Source organism: Coptis chinensis, chromosome 6 (assembly GCF_015680905.1).
Source record: "Coptis chinensis isolate HL-2020 chromosome 6, ASM1568090v1, whole genome shotgun sequence".
NCBI lineage: Eukaryota > Viridiplantae > Streptophyta > Magnoliopsida > Ranunculales > Ranunculaceae > Coptis > Coptis chinensis.
This window is the reverse complement of record NC_141461.1, coordinates 2,345,865-2,365,977: the sequence shown is the minus strand read 5'-3', so window position 1 is coordinate 2,365,977 and position 20,113 is coordinate 2,345,865. Positions and strand designations below refer to the sequence as shown.

General features: G+C 34.3%; 1 protein-coding gene across 1 annotated transcript; it reads left to right on the top strand.

Annotated features, from left to right (window-relative positions):
* The first annotated feature begins 10,953 nt into the window (after window positions 1-10,953).
* On the top strand, window positions 10,954-14,788 carry LOC147490677 (LEAF RUST 10 DISEASE-RESISTANCE LOCUS RECEPTOR-LIKE PROTEIN KINASE-like 2.4). Its single transcript, XM_086569040.1, has 3 exons — window positions 10,954-12,015; window positions 12,102-12,182; window positions 12,418-14,788. Exons 1-3 carry the CDS (start codon window positions 11,247-11,249, stop codon window positions 13,677-13,679), a joined length of 2,112 nt encoding a protein of 703 aa, XP_086425166.1. The 5' UTR covers window positions 10,954-11,246; the 3' UTR covers window positions 13,680-14,788.
* Window positions 14,789-20,113: the final 5,325 nt, after the last annotated feature.

Sequence of the window (20,113 nt, the reverse complement as noted above, 5' to 3'; positions counted from 1 at the left end):
AATCACTCACATAACCAATGCTTTTTTTTAATCACTCTCAAGGACAATTTTCGTGTGTAAATAACCCAGAAAACCATTTTTCGAGTGAAAATAACTCGTAAGGACAAATATCCCAGATTTTGAAATAAATATTTTCCAATCTTACCCTTTCAATCGTTTTGCTATGAACAATGAGTGTTCATACTTTATGTTGATGTATGAACAATGATTGTTCATACCCAAATAGGTTAACGTATCTCATATAATATATTGAGGTATGAATAATGATTGTTCATACTTCAATATGTATTCATACTGATCATACATTATATTGAGGTATGAACATTGATTGTTCATACCCCAAATAGGTATGAACAATGATTGTTCATAGCTCATGTTGAAGTATGAATAGTGATTGTTCATACCTTCATTGTTCATATCCCAAATAAGTATAAACAATGATTGTTCATACTAGTCCAATATGTGTTTTTACTGATCATACATTACGTTGAGGTGTGACCAGTGATTGTTCATACCCCAAATAGGTATGAACAACAAGTGTTCATAGCTCATGTTGAAGTATGAACAGTGATTGTTCATAATCCAAATAGGTATGAACAATGATTGTTCATACTCCAATAAGTGTTTTTACTGATCATACATCATGTTAATGTATGAACAGTAAGAACAATGAGTGTTCATAGCTCATGTTGAGGTATGAACAATGATTGTTCATACCCCAAATAGGTATGACTAATGATTGTTCATACTTCAATAGGTGTTTCTTACTGATCATATACATTATATTGAGGTATGAACATTGATTGCTAATACCCCAAATATGTATGAACAATGATTATTCATACTCCAATAAGTGTTCATACTGTTCATACATCATATAATGTATGATTAGAAAAAATAATGATTGTTCATATGAACAATGAATGTTCATAGCTCATGTTGAGGTATGATTGTTCATACCCCAAATAGATATGAACACTGATTGTTCATACTCCAATAGGTGTTATTACTGATCATACATTATATTGAGGTATAAACATTGAATGTTCATACCCCAAATAGATATGAACAATAATTTGTTCATACGAACAATCATGAACAATGATTGTTCATATGAACAATGAGTGTTCATAACTTATATTGAGGTATGAACAATGATTGTTCATACTCTAATAAGCGTTCTTACTGATCATACATTATGTTGAGGAAAAATGATTGTTCATACTCCAATAGGTGTTTTTACTGATCATACATTATATTGATGTATGAACATTGATTGTTCATACCCCAAATATGTATGAACAATGATTGTTCATATGAACAGTGATTGTTCATAGCTCATGATGAGGTATGAACAATGATTGTTCATACTATATACACTAGGTCGTTTCGGTTGGGCCGGGCTGTTTATTATTTCGCATTACCTTTCATCTACCCGAGCCGTTTTTAATTTCGCGTCAAGAATATACTTGACCTTTCATCTACCTGATCCTTTTGAGTGATTAAAAAAAAACAGGTATTCTTAAGAGTTACTTTTTCCCTGGATCTGTCCTGGAGAGTTTCTCCCTGATATATCTAACTACTGTAAAGAGAGAAGGCTAGTCATGTTTTAGAAACATTTTGTAATAGTTTAAATAAGTAGAAGGTAAAAACATACCACCAACATAACTTTTCGACTCCACAGACATTTCGTTTTCCCATTTTACCTCCATCCAACTATTGATATTACAATACAAAAATACTATAAATGAATAAATATAATTTTATATAAGAATATGTATGTCATTCAAGTATAATATACTTTTATTTATACACATGGCCCCAAAAATTGTCATCATTAGGTCACTTTGTTGACTTTTGCAACATCTCTTTCTCCTCATATCTCATTTCCTTTTCTCTTTATTTTTTCTCCTTAATATCATTTTTTTTTTTATCTCATTAAAAATATATCATCTCATCTTTTTAGTATTTCTTCTCGATTTTTCTTTCACTCGCATCCGAAATTTTGACGGTCCCAAATCAAAATTCTTGACAAAATTTTGATATAGTCTAAAATTTAAAATTTACATTATTTTACTCTCCATATTTAATGTATTTACATTTATATCCAATACAAATGGGGTGCAGTGAATCGGGTCGGGTTTTTGAATTTTGAATTTGAATTTCGAGTTCGATCACTTCAATTTTACAAACACAATTGGGTTCGAGTTTGGGTTCAGAATTTGGATAGATAGTTTAAAAACCCTCGGACTCAAATATGTATATCCAATTATTTTATTATTATTATTATTTTCTTTTCTTTTTTGCGGGGGTGTTAATCGCGCGAGAAGTCGTTTTTTTTTTTTGTGTATGCTCGACCACGATTTTAATTAATTCATTATTATTTTTTATTTGATTTTTTGTGCTCAACACATAAATTGAAAAAAGAAAAAAGAAAAAAATCATATTTGTACGTATGAACAACTCACGGTCCAATTTGCGCTCATCGACCCAAATGGCTAGTACAATGTACAGAGCATGAGTCTTAGGGAATGAATCACCCCTTGATCTTTCTGCATAATTCTCTTTGCTAGGGATATTTATGTTTTCAGCAGAAAGTCATCAAAAATTCACAAACCGCTCAATCATAATATCTAACACTGTGCAATTTAAGCGTTAATCGGCAGCAAATCGCTCCAAGAGCTTATAGCGATTAATCTTATTAATTGGAATTAATCGGTGATTAATCGGAATTAATCAGAAATTAATTTAAATTTAAATTATTTACCATAGTATTTGTTTATAACTTAATTTTCCCCTTTTTTTTTTATAAAAAATAAAACCCAAAGAAATGAGTCTGAATCACACATTTGGTGTGACAAAATTTGCGTAGTGTTCCATTTGAATTTGATTGAATAGAAAATACAACAAATAATTTTTTGATATATATTATAAACTTCTATACACAAATAATCTATTATAATAAAACAAAATAGATAGACAAAGGGTGGTGGGGATTTTGTGGGGATCTGAGTTCGATGGAGGACACGTGTATGGTCTATAACATTTTGAAACAGTTTTTAAAGTGCATTAGTATGTAAAAATATGCATTAAAGAAAATTTATGATTCTTGGGTTTAATTCTTAAAAGCATTAAAATCAAAATGTAAGGGTTGCAATAAAGAGCATCAAAGCCTAACTTAATACGTGGGGGAAAGAAATTCAACCCAATAACTATATATTAATTAAATAGCTCAATCAATAGCCTAACTTAATACGTGGGATCAGTTTTTGTGAATAAATGATACTTTTAAATACGTTGACAAACTTTGGTCAAATTATTGCATTAAGCCATTAACGTTAGGATTGGATTACAGAAAAATGTTCCCAAAAGAATACCACGAATACCAAAGTACTAGACTTTAAGAGGTTGGAGTGTTAAACACGCCTTAAATAGGTGGCTTCAGATGTGGGCTTTTATAAATACATAAGAGCCCATGATAAATGTTCGTAATTTCGAAGAGCCTACACTTTGAAAAAGTGTAACGCACCGGAGCTTCAGTGTAAAACTTTATAAAACTTCATGAAAAAAGTGTAACGCACGAGGGCTTTGTTTGTTTTGGGCTTGGTTAACCTTTAAATCCTAAGTTGGCTCTTAAACAAAGTTCTTTCTTAAAAGCACTTAAACACCCTCAGTTGGCAAGATAATAAAACTTTTAAAACCTTTCAACTTCCTCTACTTATTTTAACCTAGATGTGTGTGTGTGTTTTTTTTATTGGTACCTAGATGTGTTATAAAACTTAAACGATTTTTTTCAAAAAATTATTTTTTCTTAAAAAGCATTGTTTTGAAAAAATATTTATTCTAAAAACAGTTTTTAAATATGTTTGGTAATGATTTTTCTTAAAAGCTATTTTATCAAATCAGATTTCGCACTATATTTCTAGATATATTTCGGCATAAAGTACTAAAGTCTAAAATATCCTAGCTGATAGGGTTATATACTAAAAGCATTACTTTTGTATTAACTCTAATTCTTTATATTTTGAATGAGAATCATATGGGCAAATGTTATGCATATTATATATGTTATTAGTTATATGCATGTGTCTAATACTTTATGTTGTAGATGATATCGTGTGAACACACAGAAAATCATATCATTAGTACCTTATAAAGTATAAGTGATCGTTCACAACCTAGATGGATTTGGACAAACCATTGGTACGGTTGTAGTATAATCTGGTATTAGTCTATCTTGACTATAGGATCACACTAGTACACTTTGTGTGTATTGAACAGGACCAAGTGAGGTTATTTCTCCTTATACTGACTATATAAGAGAATAAACACCTCTGTTATTATGGATGCTTGTCCTCTTAATCCGGATATAATAACGGGCACTTACGTGCATTGTATATTACTTTAAATCATCAATGAGTGAGATTCATTTGTGAATCAACAAACTCAATGGATTGGGTAATGACATTGTATGTAAGGTGTGTTGTTGATTATAGAAGGAATCAGGTCCATGAAGAAGTCGGGTTGATGATGTCCCCTTGAGGAGCTCAAAAAGATTGTCATGTAAACCTTGCAGGTGGATTTATTCTGACATGACAATGAGTTTGAGTGGTACTACTCAAGGACATAAGAAGTTGATTGATGTTGTTGTCAGTAACTTGACTTAATCAACGGACATTCAATATCTTAAACACGGGGAGATCAACGAGCATATAATATGGAGCCCATAAACGCTGACACATAATTTGGGATTAGGGCAGTAGTGCAACAATGGCCTTTAGTGGAATAAGCCATTTGTTGACAGACTTGGGCCGTGTGTTCTGGGCGAACATGGGAATCCCAAGCCCGTCAGGAGGCCCAACCCAAATTTCTCCTCATGGTCCCTGTTGTAGCCTATAAATAGAATACTCTTTCTCTCTGGCTGAAATTCACTATTCACTGTATTAGAAAAAGAGGCAAGGAAAGATAGATCCAAAATTGGATCTAACTTTGTGAGAAAGAAGGGGATTGGTAGATCGCTGTCCACACAACGTCCAATCTATTATAAAGGAATACAACAGAAGATCAAGGGATTGATTTCGGATTTCATAAAACTTGGATTCTCAAAGATTACATCTAAATCGATTCTCAACGGTATATTTCCAATCACAAATCGTGGACACCCATTAATTCCGTTGCGCATGGTGTTCGCAGTTTGTAGAAATAGTCATTCTGAAATAATGGTTCCTACACTAGCAATTCATTTGCCTTAAGCACCTAAAGTGTTTCCCTCAAAGAAAAATAGTTTTTTAACTTGAAAAACAAGTTTTACCTAATTATCATAAAACTAGTTTTGGGGACCAATAAGTGTTTTTTGGATGAAAAACTTTTTTTTTTTTTAAATGGAGACCAAACGCATTTATTTTTTAAAAAAATATTTTTTCACTAATAAACACCTTCTAGCAATAAATAAATAGGATCCAAACACCCACAATACTTTTTTAAACTTTGCCCAATCAGAAATCATTATTATAGTGCCTATTTATATTTACATTCCTCATAACCTCACGTGTAAAAGGAAAAAATAAGGGTGTGTTTGTTAAATTTTAACTCATGGAAAGGAAAGGAAATAAAATGGATGGTCCACTATGGAATGGAATGGAAAGGAAATAATTTTAAATGGTATGTTTTTGGTAAACTGAGGAAAGGAAAGTAAAAACTGGGGAAAGGAATAATCATGTTTGTTTGCAAAAGCTATGGAAAGGAATAATTGTATTGTTGGGTCATGGGTGTATTAGTAGTAAGCCCTATCTATCTATTTCCTTTCCTTTCCTTTCCACAAAAATTTCAGGGGTTAGGTAAAGACACAAAATCTTTTCCATTTCTATGATTTTGTTTCCATATGGAAAAGCCCATTTCCTTTCCATGGGTAAACAAATGCCTTAAAAACTATGGAAAAGGTGGACCACTTTTATTTTCCTTTCCTTTCCATAGTGTTTCCATCATAACAAACACACCCTAAGAGAAAACATACGCATGCAAACAAAGTAATGGCTCCTTATAAGACGTCTCATAATTACCACAAAATTGAACTCAAGTCTAACGTATCTAACAATACCGTCCATTTTTTTTCCAATAATAAATAACAATACCGTCCATTGCTCTCTCTATTTGACTCACTTCTTTTTCACAACCGACTAAAATTTTTGGGTTCAATTATTCTCGATTCATCGCAGGTATGTCTATTTTGTTCTCCATTTTCATTAAAGAATTTTCTTTGGAGGGCCGATATTTCGCTCGCAGGTATGCTTTTCTCTTTTGCTTTATTTAGTTTAGAATTGTTGATTGGAAACCACAACTAGGGGAAGGAAGTGTGATTTCTAACAATGGAGGTTTTTGTATACGAAAAAAGGAAAATATATATTATCCTTTTGGGAAGTTGTTGTATTGTATATCACTATTTCTCCTCTGTTGTTCTTAGAAGCTCATTTGGCATTGGTGGTGTTACTTGATGCTTAAGTGAATGGATTATGCTTTCTTAGGTGGTTGAATTTCTTATAATGTTCTATGTTGTTTATTTGGATATCTCTTAAAGCTTAAAATTTTCATTTGCTCCTTTGTAGAAAATATATCATAACATGTAATTTTTCGATTAGTATTTGAAGATAGTGTTTAGCTAGAGTTTCCATAACAGTAGTGACTATGAGGACAAAGGCTTTTTCAACTTCTCCATGTCTCTTCAATTCATTGTACAGTTTTGATTTGTTCCTCATTTGAATTTGCACATTTATATATATGGTTCGAATTCCAATAGGATTGTAGTATTGATTTGTATTTGCACTGTCATATTCACTAATTTTGTTAGAACTCACAAAGTTATGATTCATTGTGTCGTCTAAAGCTGTAGACAAAGTTGAATTGAATGCACAGGAAAACTTCTGTCTCAGAGGAACAAGAATGAATATATAGGCATTGGAATTACGTATATTGAATGTACACTGTAATTTTTTTTTCACTCCACCATATTGAATTTCAACGCGACAAACAAATATAACTGATCCACATTAGTCTTTTGATTTAATTTTTTATTGTGATTTACAGCTGAAACTTATGTGTGCATTTGAGAATGGTATTTGATCTCAAAACACCTAATTCGCTGAACATTGAGATATAGACAAGGGCATGAGAAAGTCGCAGAAACCTACTGAGGAAGCGATGTAAAGAACAATTTGTGCTTTTCTTTGAACATTGAATGAATCACACGCAGGTTGTTGTATGGCAATAAATTTTTTTGTGTTTGTGTGCATGAGTAGAGTAAACTGTATTGCTTGGTGCATTCATTCTCTATCAATTTAATTGGTCTCATATGCTATCCTGGTAATGTTGGCATATAATTTAGTAACAAAGAATGTTGGCATGATATGAAAGTACAAAATACAAGCGACAATCGACCATATCAGCATTTTATCATTAGTGCATCATGATTTTATTGTTTTTACTATTTATGTATGTATTAGGGCATTTAAGGAATGTGTTCTTTTCTTTTGGGATGCTAGTCATGTTAATCAGTAGCAATAAATATTACTTTTTCTAGATTTTTTTTGTTTCCCTTTTCAGCTTTTGGTAAACCTGCAATAATATAGCATCAACAAGTTCACTACATTCTTCACTATAAACATACATTTGTGATATGTTTCCAACGTTAGTGATGATGGAGTTGTCATAGTAGTTAAGTAACAAGTACGCTATACTGCTTTTCTGAATATTTTCTTAATCTGGTGCTTCGGGTTAAGCAAAACTTTGCATTTTTGTCGTGAGAAGGGCAACAAATGAATTGCAAATTTGGGGGAGCATTTACTAAATTAGTACAGAGCTTATGAGTTAGCAGGATTCTCTCTTGCTTGGGTGGAAGAGAAGATTGGATATTGTGTGAATTAGATGAGTTCTTCTCGCTTTTGGTAAGTCTTCTTCCACCCACATACGAAATCAATGAGTCATTCCATTCATGTGTGTGTGTGTGTGTGACAATATCCTGTCTCCAAGTGTTTATTAATGTGCAATCATATATTGTTTCTTGGATATAGTTTATGTATGAATTTCTAGAAGGGGCAGATTATCACGAGTTTTCCGACTCCAACCAGTGATGGAAATTGAAGGAGAAGGAGAGCGAGTGAGGTTTAGTCACGGGTTTACGAGCATCAAATTGGTTTAAAAGTATCGCTTTGATTCCACAGCTCAAGTAATTGATGAAGGCTTCGTAGTCTTTATTTCAATTTACCAAAGTAATTCTTCTTTATCTTGAGATCTACATTCGTTAAATGTTGATGTTGGGTTAGTTTCTTGCTACTGTACTTGAAGAAGTTTTTAGATTTGATTTTTCATATATTTGCAGCAAGTCACTAGAGTTGTGAATGGTTAGTCTCTATATATGTTATTTCTTTTTAGCAATGCACTTATCTTTATTATAATGAGGCAAATTGATATCTGAGAAAAAGTAGTTATTGTGTGGATATATGTCGTGATATGATTGTTGTGGTGGAAATTATTTTGTGGTGGTTGTTAACTATACTGCAAACATATATTTATCGTTTAATTTTTGTAGAAGGGGAGAAATTTGATCTTGATTAGCCATTTTGGATCAATAATCAGTGGTCATTAGAGAGTGGTCACTAAACAGTCATTTGCAAGTTGGTTTTACATCTATATTTCCTAGGGCATCAGCCCAACTTATATTCTTGACTGTAAAGGGAAATACATAGGTCCATGCTATGAACTTTTGAAATGCCATTATTAATGCTTAACATTGTCCATTTTCAGGAATTCAAAGAATATATAATCTATTTGCGTAGAGCCTTAGGGTGCTTCTTAAGGTGATACAACCTTTAATATAGGTGCCTTTAGAGCTATTGCAATGCAACAAGGAAGCTTGACTGGTACATAGTTCTTCTTAATGTTTTAGGTTCATACCTTATATTATTTTTTTCTTTCAGATTTTTTCCTATTGGAATCAATGTAAGGAAAATATGTTATGCAAAGCGAGTATGTACTTATTAATTTCGATAAAACAAATGAACAAGAATTAGGTTAAACTCATCCATGAAATTTGTTTTTTGAAATCATGATCTCAACAGAAAAGCATCCAGTGTGAATTTTTCAGCTTATAAAAATACCTACAATTATCGATGGACTTGCATTTTACATTTTCAATACCATGTTTTACTTTTTGTGACAACAACCCTTTGCAAATAAGTACTGACAGTCAAAGCCTCATCCATCGACCGGAACTGAAAGTTCAGAATCACAATTTCAGTTTTTTTTACTGAGTTGAATTTGTGTTTAATACTGATATATCATATCCATATTTGAATTGGGTATCTTACACCATATATGCTAAGTTAGAATGCAGTTTACGTATTTTAACTTTATCGCTCGCCTATTAGGTAAGCAAACAACCAGTATTGCTTCGGAGTCATGTCAAGTTGTCTTGCAAGCTCCCACATGGTGAATTCTTCCCACCATTACAGAGAATGTTTTAATTTTCTACGGAAGTGTATGTGTACTTTACTTTATATATTATTTTGGTTTCAATTCTAAAGACCTTACATCAACAGGATAAAAGCATCGCAACGGATATGTTATTGTTAAAACATTTGTAACTATTTTGTGTTTTAATTTCGAACAATTGTACTAAATGAGATGTCTCTTATTAGATTGTAATTGATTTGGGAATATAAGGTATAGACATTTATATTTGAGGAAAATCCATCTATCTTAGGTAAAACAAATCATAGAAAACAATGAACGTGAGTTAAATATTAGCAGATATAGAAGAGAGGTAAGACTTTTACTTTTTAAATTACTATTATTTTATCAAATCAATTACTTCGGTTAATAGACAGTCTTCGTTCAATTATCACTTTTTGCAGTCATTTGCATATGATGACATATTACCAGTCCAATTCAAAGAGATGCTACAATACTTCATCATCGACAAATTCAAAATTGACGCTCCACCAATATACATAGCAAGTGTACAACAACTGTTTCTGTTTCTCTAAACCTTCCGATAATAGAGGTAGTGGAACAGTTGGAATACAAACCACCAATATACAAATTTGAAGGGACACCATCAACAATCCAAGAAGCATCCGGAAATTGAGCTGCTAGAAGAGCAATTGACTTGCGTCATGTGTATACATTTGAAGTAGAGAATTACAACTATGAATACTTGGTAGAAAAAATACAAAAACTAAGCTTGAAATTGCAAAAAAGAACACCGGTTTTATTAATTTTTATGCTTCAAAATTGTCTAGGAAGAAATTATCAGTTTGCATAAGAAAATTGAAGATTTAAAATCAGGTATCAAAAACTAATTTCTTCAGAAGAAGTTCGAAGAATTATGGGTTCTATTATTCGTACTAGAAAAATTAGATTCGGTTCAGTCTATTATTTTATTTAATGCTGGACGCTTTGCTTTTAATTTGTGGCTCAGGTTTTTTCCATTGAGAGCATGATTAAGGATGTCTTGGCAGTCACTTTTTATTTCAGTCTTGACTACCTTAATTTTTTGGTACAAGTTACCACTAATTCCTAGACATATTTGATTGAATATGATTATAAATTGAGAGACATGTACTTTCAATAATGGTATTTTGCTTTGTGACTAATTTCTCCCGAACTAAAAGCTTTTTTTGCATCTTCAAAACATGATAAGCACCTCCATTCAATATAATAATTACCTCATAACTAACCGTGCGGTTGGGCGCTGGTTATATCCAGTGGAAAATAAAAAGAAATGAAATAGTCGTCTTAAAAGATTACGAGACATGGACAAGTATGAAGTGGAAATGCCCGTATTAAATTATTTCCTTTAGCTAGAAAAGTTAGAAAGTATTTGACTTTGACCCATCAAAAGTCTCTAACTTGACTCATCGTCCTCAAACTCTAGAATGAAGATACCCAGTAACCATTGAAGTCCACAAAACCACATCCGCCACAAAACTTTTCAAAAACTTGTAAAGCATCTCCCATCTCTACACACTATTTATAAGACTTGCATACTAATTTGCAATTACCACTAATTACCCACTAACACATAATGACTAAAACCCACTTACAGCTATTACCCACTACCCCGTGCTCCCACACATTTAGCACGTAACAACGTCTCTCTTGCAAATTGCAATGAGTTCCTCCTCCAGTCCTTCAAAGGAAAAGACATCATATAGTAAAGCCGTAAAGGAAGGAGGGAAAAAAAGCTTTGAAGCATGAAGATTATTGCATTACACCACATATTGAAACTCTTCTGCGTCTCAACTCTCGTTCAAACCATTCACTCATCCAACTCAACCTACTACGACCAGTGTGCTCCATCAACATGTGGAGGTTCTGTCATGAAGTTTCCTTTGGGAAAAAACCCACTTTGTAGATATCGCTACGTAACGGCAACATGTGAGAACGATTCATCAATTTTCCTAGAAATTGGAGATAATGACTTTAAAGTTAAATATAAACTTCTTCAGAACCTCACACATGAAGTCTACGCCAGCAATTCAATAAAGCTTGTTGACAACTCTCTCTTTGGCTGTGGTACTATTCCTCCAGTTACGGCTAATCTATATCAAATGTGGTCCATGTCAACGTTAGGTCCTGGCTTTAACTACGGTTCTGCTTACAGAACAGAGACTTTTCTAAATTGCACAAAAGAACCAGATATGGCTGGATTGATCAGGTCTCCTTGTTTGGAGTGTGTTGAGACTAGGAACTTGTGCTATTTTTATGATGGAGTTATTGCTCATGTTGATTCTTGTTTAATAATTAGAGTTGATGTCCCAGTTAACATTCATAGTAGACTTAGTGAGGTTAGGAATTTGAGAAAAGTGCTTCAAGAAGGATTTGAGGTTCAGTGGAATGGAAATTGTAATTCGTGTATGGAAAATGATGTTGGAAGATGTGGGTATATGAATCGAGAAAAGCAAACTAGTAGTAATGAGTATTGCTTTTGCAGGGATGGCATTTACAAAAGCAATTGCAGTGGTAAGTTATTAAAAAGTGATCAACTATATATATATTCTTCCTGATCTATGCTTATTATACTTATTTTCTGATTGGCTATTTTGAAGGGGAGGTTATTGAGCTTGATGCTACTGCTGGAAAGGATGTCATAATCAAACGTCACAAACACAAAATTGGGCCGATTGTAGGTAAGACAAACTTTTAACTTGAACACACAAATCGCTAAGAACTTAATTATAGTATGTCAGATGTGATAGGCGTTATTACTCTCTGAAATAAACTCTGAATAAAAATAGGGGCATGCCGGCGCCAGAGATTAATGAATCAAATATGATGTGTTCGCGCAACTAATATGACTGAAATATTGTTTGATATCACGTTCTATAGATGTTTAACTTTTGAACTTCTTTGTGTGGAAAAAAGGCATTGGGATGGCGGGAGCAGCATTCATGTTTCTATCAATTTCGTACATTTCCTACAAACGAAGGCATAGGAAACATATTCGTTTTAGAAGCACAGATGATCAAGAGTTGAAGCACTACCTTGAGGGAGACAACGACACAACTCCAGCTTCAATAGAGATTTTCTTGCACAACTACACTATAGGACGGCCAACCAGATTTTGCTACAAGCAACTCAAGAAGTACACTAACAATTTCACTCAAAAGATTGGCCAAGGAGGCTTTGGTTCAGTCTTTAAAGGCCAACTTCCCAATGGCTTCATCATTGCTGTTAAAATCCTCGATGAGACTACTGATCAGATTGAGACTCAGTTCCTCAATGAGGTCTTAACGATCGGTTGCATCCACCACAATCATTTAGTCCGGCTTCTAGGGTATTGCTTAGACAATTCTAGAATAGCTCTTATTTATGAGTATCTGGTGAATGGTTCTCTTGACAAATACATTCTCCAAAAGAAGCCTCTGAACAAAGATCAGTCCAAAAACACATCATCACCTCAAGATGTACCAGAAATAGCGACTTTGACATGGAGTCAACTACTCGACATTGCCATTGGAACAGCCAAAGGACTTGTTTATCTCCACGAGGAATGTCGAAATAGAATACTACATTGTGATATTAAGCCTCATAATATCCTTTTAGATGAAAAATTTCAGCCAAAGGTGTCAGATTTTGGGTTGGCAAAGGCATTGAACAAGGAGAGTAGTCACATCTCAGTGACACATGGATCAGGTACTCCTGGATACGCTGCGCCAGAGATGTGGTATATGAAATTTGGTCCAGTGACAGATAAGTCCGATGTCTATAGTTTTGGAATGGTTGTGTTAGAGATGGCAGGGAAGAGAAGGAATTTCGAGTTTGATGTTAGCAAGACAAGTGAGATGTACTTCCGAAAGTGGGTCTTCTCCCATCATGTACAGAATGCATATGGTGATGGAGGAGGTTCAAAATGGCATGAATGCCAAGGGAAAGAGGAGGAAGAGATTGCAATAAAATTGGAAGTGGTAGGATTATGGTGTATCCAGTTTGAACCTCTGAAGCGACCTTCCATGAGGAAAGTTGTAGATATGCTCGAAGGGACTGTGGCCATTGAGATTCCTTCTGCCCCATTTGATGCCAACATGTCAACGTATGGATATTGGACTGATGTTGGAATTGCGCCGGAACTGCTTACTCTAAGCTCGTTTAAAAATGTAGAAAGTACTGGGAGTTCTGCAAACTGAATGGTCACACATTCCCTGTGCGAGACTTACTAATAGTACGTTCGTGTATAATGTTTACAATCTAGGAGAAATTTTGACCTCTGGTACATAAATTTAGAACTTAAGTACCATCATTGGTTGCGCATTTGGTTAAAGTCCGACTCTGCTGCTGTTGTGCTAGCATTTCATGGACCGAACACACCGTGGCACTTGGGACCTAGTTGAAGAAAGGGCAACACTTTTGACGGTAAGACTATCTCACACTTACAGGGAGCCCAACTTCGTAGCAGATGCAGCTGCCAAAAAGGGTTCAAGCCTTCCCAAAGATGTGAACCTTTGGAGCACACTACAGATTTTCCTAGAAGTTGTCTCTAAGAGCTCAGTTGTAATGTTCACTCTCTGTTATTGTAGCAGAACTCCGTAGTCTCGATATTGTATATGAAATATTGCATGTGTCTCTTTGTGTGTCAGATGTTTTTTGTGTGTGTTTGTGTGGGTGGGGTGGGGGTGCGCTACAGCTAAGAGAGCAATACTTCCACAGAATATACATCAGAATCAATCAGTATCACCGAGTTCCACCTGACGAACCACATGCTTTCAAAGTTTCAAACTAATAGTACAGAATGATACGTGGTTGAAATTCTTTGGTGATCAAGTTAGTAAAAGCATCATTGATTCGCAAGTGCTCCCCCAAATGCCTTCATTCCAAGGGACATAATACTTTTATTGTAAGGCTTCTAGTTAAGCAAATGTGCTTAAAGCGAACGTAAGATTTGCTCCACATCTTTGCCCTGGCCGACATGGCGCCCCAGGTGCGATGTACAACAGAAAAGGTGCATTTCCAGACAAGCCCCTTTTACAGTAACACCTACCAAAGCCACATTTTTAAAACCAAACACTGCACAAACTCTGTTGGGTTTATAATAATTCCATGAGTGGAACTGTTTAATAATAACTAGTTGCCTGGTTTCTGTGATGGCCTGGTTTTTGTGATGTTTAAGAACAATCTTTTTTAATTTTTCTAAGATCACTGGGATTAGATGATGGTTTAAATGAAATTGAACTAAGTTGGAGATTTGATATGAAGTAAATGAAGCTATTTTTATTGAACAATCCTGAAGGTTTTACAATTGCTCTGTTTTATCTCTTTCTCTCTCTAGTTTATAATAATTTTTGTGGGAATGTTCGAAGGAATCTTTTTTCTACTCATCCAGTCTTTATATAGTTGTCTTCAATTAGTTTTTACCCAATCAAATTATGACGCGTGTCCATTGCCTTTCTCTTTCTTTTCCCGCTCAATACCTGCAAATGTTTGAAATAACCACAAAATATACTGAGATATATCTCGAGGTTTGAAATATCAAATAAAATATCTAAAGACACGATATTTGCCCACTACATCGCCCCCTCTCGAAATTTTGAAATTTACTTTCAAATTTCAACTTTTCGAGAAGATCGCTATAACCAAATGCCCATTTTCATATCTAGGTTCAGATAACCACCCGGCCCAATCTTTAAATATAGAAGTTTGAAAAAACCGTTTCTCCTTCCCTCATTTTTTCAATCTTCTTCTATACGCTATCTAGAGAAACAAAAAAAAAAAAAAAATATACTCCCTTCGTCTTCGTCTTTGCAATATGCTGTTCTTCTCCAGAAAAACCCAAACTTTTGCAAGCTGTAAGGTAAGTTCTTTACTTCCTGTTCTTTACTTGTTAGTCCAAAACACACATTATCATATAATCTTTGAAAAAAACTCAATCCGACAGTTTAAGGTTTTGAAGATTTTTTAAAACTTTAAGACTGTAAATCTGTATATGTTCGTGTTGCATAATAGTAGAAAATACTATATCATTCTTTATAATGCTCAAAAGTTTGTATCTTTACATACCTAACATGGTCTATATGTATAACATTTTGTATGTTGTTTTACATATCGGATGCATCGATTGAAAACCCCCTTATCGATACTTCCGATATCTCAAACTGTATTATTGACGATGTGCTATATATATTAAATTGACGATACTAAAAATACCTTTATCGTCACCTCTTTGTTTATAGTCATCTTGATGGCGAGTGAAGACACTCTTTATGATGTTAGCACCAATAGTGAAGATACTCATTCTGAAGATAGAACCGATAGTCATAACTTTGCCTCCACTTCTACTAGGACATATCGACCTCATACCTCCTGGGAATTGGATTATGTTGTAGAAGGAATTCCTTGTCATCCTTTTGAAACTACTACTTTTGAATCTGAATGTGAGATTGTTGAAAATACCAGTCGATGGAAAAATGGTCTCAACCCCTTCTTTATCAAACGGCCGAATCTAGCTTTAGTCCAGACTGCCTATCGAATTCCCCCTTCCCTTTATCTTCAACATTATGTTGGGACTTGGAAATATACCGAATGCCATAATAGTACTAAGAAAGCCATCATTGTCACTGTTGGCTAAATTGTCGAAGGGTTGAGATTTCTTCTGACAAACCTCGATCGTGAAGTTTTAAACCATCTGAACATTTCCCCTGGTCAGGACATGAGTAATTTCTAGAGGTTGATGTTTGTCTATAACTATTACAATAGCCACTTCTCCCCAGAAAAATATGAAGCTTATAGAATCAGATTATCCGACATCCTTTTTCACTATAAATTTTGTGAGAAGCACATTGGATACTTTTATCCCAAAAAACATCAAAGAAAGACATTGTGGGTATCCTTCGAAAAAATCATAAAAGCAATAAGGAACGAACTTTGTATCCTATCATAGTTTTTGGTGATTGGGAGAGTGCCGATACTGAAGCCATTCCTCCTTTGAAACATCCAATTTTCAATTCTTCAGGTATACTATCCCTTTTGTTTATTTTCGATATCTATATATCGGAATTCCAATCTGACCCAAACCTGTCTGTATCTTTTCAGTTCTCCTTCCTCATTTTAACAATGTTCGTGGGAATTTGAAGAGAGTACTCGAACTTTTAAGAGGAACTGATGAAGAAGTCGATGCCAAGACTGGGGCTGATAAAGAAGCCAATCCCACTGATGATGTTCATCTTCCAGACATCAATAATTACGGTGCCCTTCTTTATGTTCTTAAAAATAGGGCTCTTCATAAAATGGGCCAGTCGCCAATTCCAACTTAGTCTCCTTAAAAAAATCCTCTAGATAATCCTTATTTTCTTCTGTCCTCCTTCTCTTTGCATGAACTACCTCCTATTCTTCCCCAATGCTATATTGATTACTTAAATAATAACCTTGAAATGACCCCAGACCTTTTTCCCCAGATTAAAAAAGAAGTTTCTGACTTTTATCAATATCCCTTTTTGCAAGATGTGTTTGACCAGCATATTTTGTTGTATACAGATATGGCACCTCGAGTGACGCTAAACCTAAATGTTGGTCGCCAATTATCTGATAAGGGGAAAAAGAAAGTTACCAAAAAAGAGTCGGCTCCTGCTCCTGCTCCTCCTTTATATACGCATGTTGCTTCTTCCAAGGATAAGCACCCTACTCCTTCCAAAGATAAGCATCTTGCTTCTTCACAAGGATAGACATACTACCTCTACTATTGTTCATGTTGCTCCTGCTTCTAAGAAAAGGAAAACTTCCTGGGGGGGGTGAAAGTGGTTTCGAGGCTAGTCAAACTCTTGCTTTTGTTATGTCTGCCGATTCTACTCGCAGCTTCAAACCTGTCTTCCATTTTATTGATGGAAGTGATGTCCCTTTGACAGTCTCGCTTTTTGCTGACAACCCCATCGATGAGTTAGCTATTACTCTTTCTACCAATTACGTTCTTCCCAATGATAAAATTGCCATGTGCAGCAAATCTAGCGTTGAACATCTGACATTAATATGTGATCATATCGAAAAGGTATTCTTACTTTCTATTCTATCATCTCATATTGTTTTTATCTCCGTCTGTTTGCTTATCTATTCCTCTTGTTTATGTAGCTTAAAGTGGCCACCTTGGCTCAATTCGATATTCATTACAAACAAGATTGTGATCTTGGTCGCCTTCAGAAAACAGTTGATTCTCAGCAGCGGGAAGTTGATAGATTGAACCGAGAAGTGAGCCGGTTGAACAAAAAAGTAGGTCAGCTAAATAACGAAGTGCATCGGCTGAAAACTATTGCTCAAACTGCCGAAGAGACTCTAGCCCAAAAAATCACTGAACATGCTGAGATTCTAAAGCAAACTAATGAAGATTTTGCTAAATAAAAGGCTAAGTTTGAGGAGGCTTCTGATGCTGAGTATAACAATGTTGCGTCGGCTTTAAACTTCCTAAGTGATCGGTTGGAAGCCTTCAAATAATGTGTTCCTCCTGTTGTCCTTGTAGAATATGAACTTATTGCTGATGATACTAATGAAGAAGAAGGATTTCAAAATGCGACTCGCCTTTCTAACCTAGAAACAACCTCAGCTCCTCACATTTCTGCTGATATTACTCAGCCCATTTCTCATAACTTACCCGACTTAGCTGAGGTGGATGATCTCCTTAATACTCCCCCAGTTAATAATTAATCTTTTGTTCATGGTTTATAATCTTGATACAATTGGATTCTTGGTCAATCTTTATCAAATGTTTTTGTCTGTTACATTTCTGAATGTCAATGGGACTTGAACATATACAACTTTGAAATCTTTATCGTCGATATCTTCCCATAAAAACATATATTTTTCTCCATTTTCGATATCCTCAAACAAAGAAAGAGAGAGTATCAATGATACTTATAATATATATTTTTTTGAAAAATAGAATTTTCGATACTCTCAAACAGAGAGAGAGTATCATTGATACTTATACACGTATCATCAAAAAATTAAAATTCTGATACCTTAAAACAAAGAGAGAGTATCAATGATACTTACAATATATATTTTGAAAAATGAAATTTTTGATACCCTTAAAAAAAAAGTGTCAATGATACTTATAATATATATTTTGAAAAATAAAATTTTTGATACCCTCAAACAAAGAGAGAGTATCATTAATAATTAGACACTTTATAATGAATCTTGTCACATTTACCCACTATCTTGAAACTTAAAGGCTCATATTATCCTTAATAAATGAAATCAGAAAACTGACTCAACAACCAACATGTATTGAATTAACAGCCTATTAAATTTTACTAAATTACCATTGAATGAAATAACACTTCTTAAACCGTTCCGCTTACCAATATCCAAAAAATTACTTTTTCACCTAATCCCATTAAATCTCCTCGTTTTCTTACTAATCACCCTTAACTTTCCTCGTTTTTATAATTTCTTATTTCTATAAAAAGGTCCTAAGAATGCATGAGTTTCACTTGCATTTTGTAAACCTCTTACTGAAAGCAACAAAGCTAACAGAAAAAAAAAAAAAAAAATGTCTCCTCTTTCCTACTTTCTTACCGCTTTCGCTGTTCTCATGGTTCTCCCGGAATGGCCTCATTGGTCAGATTGCCCAACCACTAAGTATTCCGATGATGATGATGATGATGAAGAAGAAGAAGAAGAAGAAAAAGATGAAGAAGAATATGAAGATGAATGGCTTCGAGACCCATATTGCTATGAAAAAGGTAATGATGGGTCTTCAACTGATGGTGATGATGGTGATGATGAGAATGAAGATGAAGATGAAGACAAAAATGAAAATGAAGACGATGATTGACCTATTCTTTTTGTTATTTACTTTCCAATGCTCTGTTTAGTTTTTGAAAATGAAGAATAAACCGTTTATTACCATACTATCTGACTATCTGTGCTTAAAAATTCAAAATTTTCACATTGCAATAACTAAAAATTTCGATACCCTCCAACAGAAAAATAGTATCCGTGATACTTAGAAAATATATCTATGAGAATGAAATTTTTGGTACCCATAACCCAAAAAAGTATCCTTGACCTTTAGCAATATATAGTTCTGAAAAACATACCTTAACCATTGGATGATTTTTGATAAGTTTCTTTGGCTTTTGACGATATGCCTGATACTAATATTTTTGTCGATATCAGGGCTTTATGTGCCTGGTATCTGCCACTGTTTCTGATACCAGGATTTTTGACAATATGCCTGATACCAACATTTCTGTCGATATTAGGACTTGATTTGGCTGGTATCTGTCACTGTTTCTGATACCAAGACTTTTGACAATATGCCTGATACCCACATTTCTGTAGGTATCAGGACTTTATGTGCCTGATATCAACACGTCTATCGATAACAAGACTTTATGTGCCTGATATCAACACGTCTGTCGATAACAGGACTTTATGTGCCTGGTATCTTCCACTGTTTCTGATACCAGAACTTTTGGCGATATGCCTGATACCAATATTTCTGTCGATATCAGGACTTTATGTGTTTGATATCAACACGTCAGTTGATAACAGAACTTTATGTGCTTGATATCAACATGTCTGTCGATAACAGGACTTTATGTGCCTGGTATCTGCCACTGTTTCTGATACC

Coding starts and splice junctions, on each gene's coding strand:
- LOC147490677 (XM_086569040.1), top strand. CDS start 11,247: ATGAAGATTATTGCATTACACCACATATTGAAACTCTTCTGCGTCTCA. Junction 12,016..12,101: donor TTACAAAAGCAATTGCAGTG/GTAAGTTATTAA, acceptor GCTATTTTGAAG/GGGAGGTTATTGAGCTTGAT. Junction 12,183..12,417: donor CAAAATTGGGCCGATTGTAG/GTAAGACAAACT, acceptor TGTGGAAAAAAG/GCATTGGGATGGCGGGAGCA.